General features: G+C 44.0%; 1 protein-coding gene across 1 annotated transcript; it reads left to right on the top strand.

The window, feature by feature from the left end:
- The first annotated feature begins 2,971 nt into the window (after positions 1-2,971).
- Positions 2,972-8,423, top strand: RAN (RAN, member RAS oncogene family). Its single transcript, XM_071572167.1, has 7 exons — positions 2,972-3,075; positions 3,853-3,895; positions 4,814-4,898; positions 4,993-5,118; positions 6,162-6,349; positions 6,880-7,050; positions 7,162-8,423. Exons 2-7 carry the CDS (start codon positions 3,860-3,862, stop codon positions 7,204-7,206), a joined length of 651 nt encoding a protein of 216 aa, XP_071428268.1. The 5' UTR covers positions 2,972-3,075; positions 3,853-3,859; the 3' UTR covers positions 7,207-8,423.
- Positions 8,424-10,544: the final 2,121 nt, after the last annotated feature.

The raw sequence follows: 10,544 nt of genomic DNA, 5'->3' as shown, positions 1-10,544 counted from the left end.
GAGATACTGAATTAGCAGCTGCTTAAATGACAGTAAACTGTTGAATTTTTGTTTTCTAAAAAAAATTAGATCTACATCTGCCTTTCATCATTGCTCTAGTAAATGCTTATCTTCCAAGAGTGCAGTTTCTTAATGAACCCAGAGTAAGATATATTTTACTTGGTGAAAAAATACTGAAGTTTGACTTTTGATTACGTATTTTGATTGAACCTTTCTGCTGTGTGACCCATTTTACCTATCCTGAAAATGAGTAATTTCCTCACAAGCTTTTTAGAGGAATTTCCTGTGTTGCCTTGAACCCCAAGTGTGTGGAACCTCTGTTGCTGCCAGAGCTTGGATTCCAGGGACATTTCCACAGTTGCTGCTTTAACTAGGAAGTACAATTATGTCCCTTCCCACTGCTTGCCTGCATGTATTGTTTCCTCCATTTACAGTACAAAAAATTATTTTCTTTCTTACTAATACAGTAATGTTCAAATATGCTGTTCAGCTCTGTGACTGTTTATCTTTTTGTACCATTTCCCATCTGCATCTTCAAACACTTCATACCTGATGCTTTTCACTTTGTATGTTTACCTGTGCCAGAGAGTTGCTAAGTTTGTTCACAGTTGACCTAAGTCAAGATACAGGAAATATAAAGACCTTTTAAAAGTAATTATTCTGCTGATTGCCTATTGATCTCATGGACTCCAATCTTTTAAGATAGTGATCTGACACTGCTGGTGAGTGCCTGGAAGTGTTTTGTTACCTTTGCTGAATGGGGTTATCTGCAGCAGATGTTTTGTGGATCTTCTGAACTGAACACTTACACATGATGATAAAAACTAGATTCCCCCATAGGAATTTATCTTTGTAACAATGAAACAAGTATTTGCCAGGAGCTCAAATGCTGTGATAGACTTTTTAATTATCCCAAATAAAGAATTAGATATTTTGCAGGGAAAAAGTAGTTTAGTAGTAAATTTGTAACAATATTGAGAAATTTCTAAAGTACAGTGACTGTTCTATACTCAGGTACAGGTTGCTTTATTCCTCTCTGTGTTTATATTCTTAAAATCTGCCAAACTTCACTAATGTGGCTTTGTGGGCACCTATTTATGAACACATGCCTATTTGTCAGGAAGAGAGGTGGAATTCACCAGGGTTTTATAAGGAAAGCATTGTGCTGAGAAAAATTTGAGTTACATATTCTGAAAAAATAATCCTGACACCTAGAGGTGCTCAGCAAAAATGCTGAAAACCACACAAAACCTCAAGTTGTCCCAAAAAGGGAAAGCAAATTCAACATGCCAGTGATTTTTCCAAGAAAATCTTATGCAACATTTGGATTGGTGCTGCACTATCAAATAAAGCAAAAATTACAGCACAGTTCAGCCACTCTTGTAAAACTTTGTCTGTATTTTGTGTCTGTATCAGTAGAAAAATAACAAGAAACTATGTTTGTATATATCACCTGCTGTGTCAATTCCATTCAGAGATACATAAAAAAATTATTTATTCTAGATTATGGTGTGCACCAACACAGATTATGCAGGCCACATAAAAGTAATTTAAGTATAATGGATTAAAAAAATCTGAGACCTTAAAAATCAGTGTGACCCCACGAACTTGGTATTTAGACATATGCAAAACTCTGATGTTCTTTGAGTTTTAAACAGCTTTGTTCCACTATAGTGTCAAGAGAATTTTAAGAGCTTACAGAACTATTCTAAATCCAAGGCTCAGAAAACAACTTTTACTTTTATTGCTGCACTCTCAAGTGAATGCAGATCAGTTTATATGAAGAATGGAAAATAATGGTCACAAGGTACATTTAAAGAAAGCCCATTTGACCACAGCCCTTTTTACCTTAAGGTTGTTCAATTAAACTCTCCTGCTGTTTACAACCACTTCATTAAACCATCCTGGAGGCACTTTAATAGCTTTTCTGAGTAGCTTTGTCTGCAGAGAGAGCATCATCAGCTGACTGAAACACCTCTTGCTGCGATTTTGGTGATTCAACAGGGAGGCCCCACAGGGTGTCCTGGGCAGCTCAGCCTCAACCCTCCCCAGAACACCTGGGGTGCCCTCCCAGCCTGGGGCTGCCCAGGGTGGCACTGCCAGGGAACCACTCCATGTGTCACAGGCTGGATGGTGCAGGGCGACAGTGAGGGACCTCTGAGATGCAGATGTGTCCAGTTTGGGGCCCTTCACCTTAAAAAGGACACTGAGGTGCAGTGTCCAGTGAAGGGCAACAATGCTTGTGGAAGATAGAGAAAACATGTTTTATGGTGAACAGCTAAAGGAGCTCGGTTTGTTTAGTCTGGAGGAGGCTCCGGGGGATCTTCTCACTCCTTACAGCTCGCTGAGAGGAGGTTTAGTGAGGTGTCCCATCTCTTCCACCATTCCCTGTTCCGCCTTCTCCCTCCCAATACATTGCTATGCCCTGTGTTTCCTGTTGTATTTGATGCAAATACAGTGTGTTTGGTTTTACCAAGGGGAGCCTCAAGGAACCTGCAGGAATATGGACTGTGAGCTGTAAAAGTTCATTTTTTCTGGATTCTTCAAAAAAAAAAAGGCTTGCACTCATCACAGCCTAACTCGGGTGCAGCGGAAAGGTTCAAAGATCAAGACGTGAAAAAACTGGAGGAAATGGCCTCAAGCTGAGACAGGAGAGAGTCAGATTAGATATTAGAAGAAAACCAAAACGAATTAGAGAAAAAATTAGAAAATATACTGTTTGGGTAGTCAGACATTGGAACGGGCTGGTGGAGTCACCCATCCTGGAGATGCTCAGGAGGCGTCTGGATGTGGCGCTGGGTGAGGTGGGTCAGTGTTTCAGGGGTCTCAGCGGCCGGGGGAGGGTTCAGGCTGGCCAGGACGATCCCGACCCCTCTGCCATTCCCCGCCGCTCTCTCCCTCCCTCATGGCCGCGGCCCGGCCCTGCCTCCCTCCCGCGCGTTCGCACCACGTGACTCGGGCCCCGCCCCCTCCCGCGGCCGCGCGGCGTCGCTGTCCGGGTATTTGAACGGCGCTTCCGCCATTTTCCCTGCGCCCGGCACGGAGCGAGCGACGGCGGGAGACGCCTCGGGAGAGGTACCGGCCCGGGGCCCTGTGGCCGCCCTCAACAGGGGCGCGCCCGGCAGCCTCGGAGAGCGCCGCCGGCGGGGAAGGGGCTGGGAGGTGGGGGATGGCGGCCGCCGTTAGCCCGCGGCGGGGATGGGCCGGATCGCGGGGAGGCTGCACCTGAGGGAGCGGTGTGGCCGCTGCGGCGCCCGAGCGCTTTTGGCCCCCTCTGCGGCCGCGCGCGGGCCCGTCCGGGAGAAAAGGGCGGGCGGGCGGGGTGTGAGGGGAGGCGAGCGGCGCTCCCGCGGCCCGAGTAGGGGTGGGGGGGAAGGCGGCGCTGCTCAGTCATGATGGCTCATGGCGGGGAGCGCGCCGGGTGCGGGCGGGAGGAAGGGAGGGAGGCCCGGCCCGGGCGGGCGCCGCTCGGCAGTCCCGCATAACTCGCCGCGGGCTCTCCCCATCGGGCGGCAGATCCCGCTGAGGGGCAGGATGCTGGTTCTCGGAGGGCTCCGCGGAGCGGCGCCGGGGTCGGCCGTGGCCCAGTCCGCCCTTCGGAGGCCGCGGCTCGGCCTCCCCTCGCCGGAGCCCCCGAGCCGCGGGGCGCGACGGCCGCGGGGCTCTGGGGCGGGCGGGGGCGCCGCCGCCATTAGCGCGCGCTGTCCCGCCGCACGCGGGCGGGAGGCGCTTCCCGCCCCGCCGATGGGCCCGGGAGCACGCGGGGCGCGGGAGGGAGGCGGGTTGGGAGCTGGAAACGGCCCCTTCCGGCCGGGCCCGTTGTGAGCTCACACGCTGCCATTTCCCCTGCAGACCCAGCATGGCCGCCCAAGGAGAGCCCCAAGTGCAGTTTAAGGTAAGGGGATTGGGTTCTTCTTTTTTTCTCCCTCATTAGCAAAGTGGAACGAGCGATTCCCGAGTGCCGACGTGGACTGCAGGTTTGGTTTTGAAGTGCTGGTCTTTCCTTAATGGTGCATTGGTAGTATTATAGTATTGCATTCAATTTGTACAGAAAGAGTCTGCTGCCCGGTGTCAGTCTGATGGTATTTGTAGTTCATTGTAATAAACGTTAATGAATCTTTGCCTGTACAATAATTTTTAGATTTCAGAAGCAAGTTCACTGCAGAAAGTGCTGGGAGTAAATTAGAATAGTCTGCTCTCTATTGTGTACTAATTGCTCAGGGAAGAAAACTTCAAGTGTTTCAGAAGAGAATCTTCTGGTGATGTGTGGTTGGTGGGTTGGGGTTTTTTTGTTATCTTAACAGCTAGAAGTCCTGAAGACTGCTTCATGAAGGCTTTTACTTGTGTTTCCCACAGTACTTGGCTGGAGTATTCCATTTGTTAATGCTGCAGATGTTGATGGGTTGTTGTTTGGGGGGGATTTTTTTGGTTTGGTTTGTGTTTTTTTTTAATTGTAAGGTAACAGTGGGTTCCTGCAGTGGGTGTTTAAGTTACTTCCTCTCTAAATGTGGTCACATTCAGGTTGAAAGTCCCACATACTATTCAGTCACTTTTTTGGTAGTTTAGTAGAACCATGTTCACAGTGTATTGTAGTTCTCACCAACAGGGACTAGACAAGAGCGACTGGAGTTGCAGCATAATGAGCTTAACAAATTGGTTCCCAGTACAGGGAGTTGCTTCATGAGGAATTCAGCCTTTTGTTTTCATCTTGTAAGACTAAGGTCTTTGTAGTAATAATTATTATTTGTTCTAAAATGACTGATAAATGTCTCAAAGTGTGTTGCTCTGACTCTTTTCCTTCATCTGTCAACAGCTTGTCCTGGTTGGTGATGGTGGCACTGGTAAAACAACATTTGTAAAACGTCATTTGACTGGTGAATTTGAAAAGAAGTATGTAGGTATGTCTGCAAAAAACATGTGAGGTCTAATATGTTACAAATGGAAGTGCAGTCTATGGCTTGCTAAGTGCATTACTTTGTGTTATTTCTGTAGCAACGCTGGGTGTTGAAGTTCATCCTCTGGTGTTCCATACTAATAGAGGCCCTATTAAATTTAATGTGTGGGACACAGCTGGGCAGGAGAAGTTTGGTGGCCTACGTGATGGATATTACATCCAAGGTAAGATGTGTGTATATGTGGGAATCTTCTATACCTCTTAGAGTTAAATCATTCATTCTGTTTGTGTTGGCCACTTAGGAAGCTCTCAGTGTGACTTGCAATGATGAGCTGGGTTAAGAGTCTTCAAACCTTTTATGTAACTAGGATAATTTTTTTTACTAGGTAACTTTTGTGAATGTGGGAACATGCTAAGATTGTGTTTTAGTGTGCTGTTGTGGGCTTCAGTATTAATGGAAGTGATGCACCTTTAATGATGAGAAATTGCTGGTGAAATTTGGTGGTTAAGATGTGAAAGTGTTGAAGTTGAAACTTCAGATACATATCTGAATCCAGATTTGTACCTGTATTGCTGTACTGTGTTAAGGCAAGGATTTAGAACACAGAAACTGTAAGATTTTAGATACAGTGAGGAAGTTGAACACCTTCATACCAGAATCTGGTTGTCTTTCTAAACAAGTATGATCGTGTTCCTTACTTTTGATTTTCAAAGATCAGTTCTGTGTGCATGGCACTCACCTCTGTCTTTAAAATTTTGTAAGATATTATTAGAGTTTGACATTGCTTTTCCATTTCAAGTATCTGGATGAAGTTGAGCCCCCATGTTCTTTGAGAAACTGCTCTGGACAAGGGCATCCTGGGATGTGGACCACAACTCTCACCCTAGCTCAAAGCTTCATTAGGATGCCTGAGATAAATAGGTGTTAACTAATTTCTGATAAATACTTGTGTAAATCCAAGTTGGTTTCTGTAATCTGTATTTTCATATGGTGCAACACCCAGTTGTTCAGAGGTGTGGCCAAGGTGGTAAACCTGGCTGGTGTTTCAGATGGAGTGTGAGGTGACACAGTCATGGACTGGGTTCTGAGGACTTGTGCTTTGCATGTGTTAACAGAACATGGGCAGTCAGAGCTGTGGCACTTAAAGGGAAATGTTAATGCAGATGCTTACCCTGAATGTGGGATCTCTGGGGGTACCTTTTGTCTGTCCTGTCATGTAAGCAAGTGGTTACTCCTGATGTAACTTGACTGTTCCTCCTCTTGCAGCTCAGTGTGCCATCATAATGTTTGATGTAACATCAAGAGTTACTTACAAGAATGTACCTAATTGGCACAGAGATCTGGTACGAGTATGTGAAAATATCCCTATAGTGTTGTGTGGCAACAAAGTGGATATTAAGGACAGAAAAGTCAAGGCAAAATCCATTGTCTTTCATAGGAAGAAGAATCTCCAGGTAAGTTGGCATGAGTTTGCAGGAACTGAATTGGTTAGATCTGCTGAGTGCTGTTGGGTTCTAGACAGTAATTAAGTGCTCTGCCTTTGTCACTACAGGCAGCTTCACATGTGTTGCTGTTTGAACCAAACTTCCTGAAAAAGGGAAATGATGTTAAAGATGATCATCACTGGCCTTGAGCAGGAGCTGTGATGTTCTTAAAAGAGCTTGTGTGCAGTTGGCTTTCACTGCTCAGAATCTCATCTGATGACTGAAGGGAGACTAAAGTAGAACAAGTCACAGGGAAAAGATACAGGCACTGTTGCCTCCTGAAGGTTCCATCTTTTAAAAGATGCAATGCCTTTTATCAGTTTCTACCTGAAACTGTTTTTAGACAGTTATAACTGTTTATGGAAGTGCAATCAGAAGTCATGCAGTCAAAAAAAGTGAGGTAAAAGTAGAGTTGATTCTGTGTGTGTTAATGTTAATCTGTGTATGCCCTAAATATTAGAGGAGTTTCTTAATAATGTATAATATGTACTTTTTTTCAGTATTACGATATTTCAGCTAAGAGTAACTACAACTTTGAGAAGCCTTTCCTGTGGCTTGCTAGAAAGCTAATTGGAGATCCAAACTTGGAGTTTGTTGCCATGCCTGCGCTTGCACCACCCGAAGTTGTCATGGACCCAGCACTGGCAGCACAGTATGAGCAAGACTTACAGGTCAGTGAGAAAAGGCACAAAGCTTGAATGATGGCCTGATAACTAGTGTTCAGACTCAAGGGGCAAATAACTGAAGAACAGTTCTTAAGTGTTAACTTTGCTTTATTCCAGATTGCTCAGACCACTGCACTGCCAGATGAAGATGATGACCTGTGAGGGATGAAGCTGGAGCCCAGCGTCAGAAGTCTAGTTTTATAGGCAACTGTCCTGTGATGTCAGTGGTGCAGCGTGTTTGCCACTTTATTATCTAGCTGAGCAGAACATGTGCTTAATCTTTGGGATGCTGAAAGAGATGAATGGGCTTCGGAGTGTATGTGGCAGTTTAAAAAAAAAACAAAATGAAAAAAAAACCAAAACAAACTTCATATTTTGGACCTGCATATTTAGCTGTTTTCTGGACTGCAATTACTTCCCCTTTTGAGTTTCAAATATAAGACTGCTGCAGTCACATCAGAGTGTTAAGTGGAAAATCTTGTTTCTGTCATTCCCATTCTTTTTTGTTTAGGTAATAAAGTTGTATTTCAAGTATCTTTAAGCAAGTGAACTTTCATGCATTGTTAGGAAAACTTTCGAAGTGTCTTCTGTTCTTCATTTGAGGCTAATATGGTTGTCTGCTGCATTTCTCAGTCTGTTTTCTTTGCTGCTTCTCATAATGCTCCTCTTGCTAAGTCAGAGCTAACTGTTAACTTTTCCTTCCTGATATATATAACTGAAGCATCTGAGGAAAGCTGAACTAACTGCCAGGCAAAACTAAAGCAGCAAGCACTTGTCTGGTGTGACTGGATCAGTATTCCCAGCAAATGGGAATGTTTATGGTCTGCAGGGTGTCTTGAGAGCAAAGTGTGTAGTTCAGCTTGAACATGCTACAATTAGATGCAGTCTCAATTCTCACTGTTAATTTTATGTTCTACAACCTACCTTCAGAGCTCTGTATTTTTAGCAGCCAGAAGCAAATGGCATCCAGGTCTTTTAGGTGACTTAAGCTGTGTCTTTGCATGGAACATCATTCAGTAGAGCTATAGCTGGCTAAACAAACTCTTAAGCATCTTAAAATTCACTAACTAGAAAACAACTATGATTTGAGCTAAAAAGCTCTTTCCTACAAAACAGTGTATTAACTAAAGCCACGTTGATTTAAATATCTAGACTTTACTGTAACTGCACCAAGTTCTTAATTTGAAACTGGCTTATTACAGCACAAATGGTGGAAAATGTTGACTTTTAACACTACCTTGTAGAATCTTGGTCAATATTAGTACTGCTAGTAAACAAAACTAAGTTACCATTTTTTTCAGTAGTGTTTGAGTACATGGAGCCTTGAATTCTTCAGTTTTGTATTTTTGTTTTCTTAATAAAGTGGAGCATTTCATTTATTCCTTTTAACTTGCATGTTTGTGTGCATAACTCTTACTTGAATATTTAACTTTTGTAACCTGGTAGCAAAAAGTGTGGACTGTGATTATTGTGCAATACTGCTGGGAAGGAATCATTTTTAAGTTAGTTCAGGTTGGACTTCTGTGGGTTTGGGCTTTTTTGGGGGTGGTTGTTTTTGGGTGTGGGGTTTTTTGTGGTTTTGTTTGGGTTTTTTTTTTTTAGCTAGTCAGAAGCTGCGGTGTGTGTGAAACTCATTGGTGAAAATGAGGAGTCAAACACTTAGTGGTTGTAAAAGGACAAGGATTCAATGCTTTATTGAATCTGGCTGCATCCTCTTGCTCTAATTTCATGTTGTAGGTTCTTACCTGTTGTGTTACTAATTACCTGTGCATATCTTGGTTAATCCTGCTGGCTTGGCTGCTGCTGCTTTACTAAGTGTGGTAGCTTTTTTGCCTTCAAGTTGTCTCACTTCTGGAAACTTACTGCTTGAAAACACGAAATGGAAAAGTTCAGTAACTCTGCAGAACTGATAATGCTTTAAGAAGAAAAAACAGCAGCACTGACGTTATATCTGTATTGTTTCATAATGTGTATGGTGTCATTTTACAACTTCCTTGCTTAAAACAGGTGCTACCCTTAGCATGAATTCCTCTGGAAGAGCTGGAAAGGTGAAAAAGCTGTTCAAAGTCTAACTGCTGTCAGGTTTGCTCTATAGTCTTCAGGTTTGCTCCCAAGTCCAAAAAAATTCTGCTCTGAAGTAGACAGGATTACTGATCCTGCTGTAAAGGAGGCTCTTAAACTTGGAATGTTTGGGAGTGAGCTTAAGCCCACTTCTTGCAGCATTGTATTTGTTACATTTAGTCCCTGTTTATTATAAATAGTGCAGGTAGCCTTAAATGCATGTTCAGATTCCTCATTTGAAGTTCCTTAACTTTCACCCTTCTAAGAGTCTGGTTGGATCAGTTAAACGTAGTTCTTGTATCCCCTGCACTGGGTGAGTTTTTTTCCACACTAAAAATGTTTCAGGTTGGGTTTAGGGAACTTGGGCCGTTTACTGTCCTAGTTCCATGATAACTCACAGGCACGTGGTGTGACTCTTGGGGATGGTCCTGTGCAGGGCCCAGGTTTGGGCTTAACAGCCCTTGTGGGTCCCTTCCAACTCAGCATATTCTGTGTGATGAAGTTGGGAGCTGTCAAGTGCCCAAGCCCAGGGGCTTGTATCAGAAGAGTAGTTGGAGAACTAATGCGTGTGCAAAACGGTTAAAGCAAAGGCATCAGTTCAGGAAACTGGCAGAGAAAATGTGCCACTTAGTGAACCTTGAAATGAAGGAGAGTTAAAGGCCTCCTTAGGAACACGGGGAGTGCCTTTGGATCTCAGGATTTCAACATTATTTAGAAGTGCTGGGTAGTGCTTTGCTGCAACATGGGAAATCTGTGCCGAGAAGGTTGGAGTCTCATACCTGAAAGTTACAAAGCAACAAAATTCGTCTTTTTCCTCTAGAAACTGGTTTGTTTTGCTCACACAGTCTGAGTAGAGACAACTGCTGAGATAAACTGTCCTCACCTTCCTGAAACACAAATGCCTGGTTTGGCTGAAACCAGTTCTTTTCCTGACCTGCACTGGTACTGGTTGCTTCCTTGCCTGAGTTTTGTCAAGTTGGTTACCCCCTTAAGCTAGAAGTGGTAGCAATGTGCTACAGGTGACTGAGACAGTAAATGTGCCCCTTTGCTCAGGCTGTTTTTACCTGGGTGCATTAATTTATAGCCTGGCTTTGTATGTGTATGTGCTGACCTTTTGGGCTGAGCTGAAAAGTTTGCCTTTAAGAATCTGTTGGAGCACAAACAGCTGTATGAGCATCCTGTGGAGTTCTTGGTCATCTCTGCAAGTGGACGAGGTTGGGAGACACTGAGCTGAGGACTTGTGGGAGAATATAAATGCCTATGATGTTCTAGCCAGGAGCTTTTTTGGGTAACAGACTTGGTGGGACCTACTGATGAGCCCAAACCACAGTGCCCTTATTCATCTAATTACTGAATAATCATAGGAATGTTAGCACATAAGACATGTTATTTACGGGTTAGCACCGCCTAGACCTTGGGTTACGGATTTGAGTGTAGAA

Source organism: Pithys albifrons, chromosome 17 (assembly GCF_047495875.1).
Source record: "Pithys albifrons albifrons isolate INPA30051 chromosome 17, PitAlb_v1, whole genome shotgun sequence".
NCBI classification, from domain to species: Eukaryota; Metazoa; Chordata; class Aves; order Passeriformes; family Thamnophilidae; genus Pithys; species Pithys albifrons.
The sequence above is the reverse complement of the archived record's forward strand: the minus strand, read 5'-3'. Positions and strand labels throughout refer to the sequence as shown.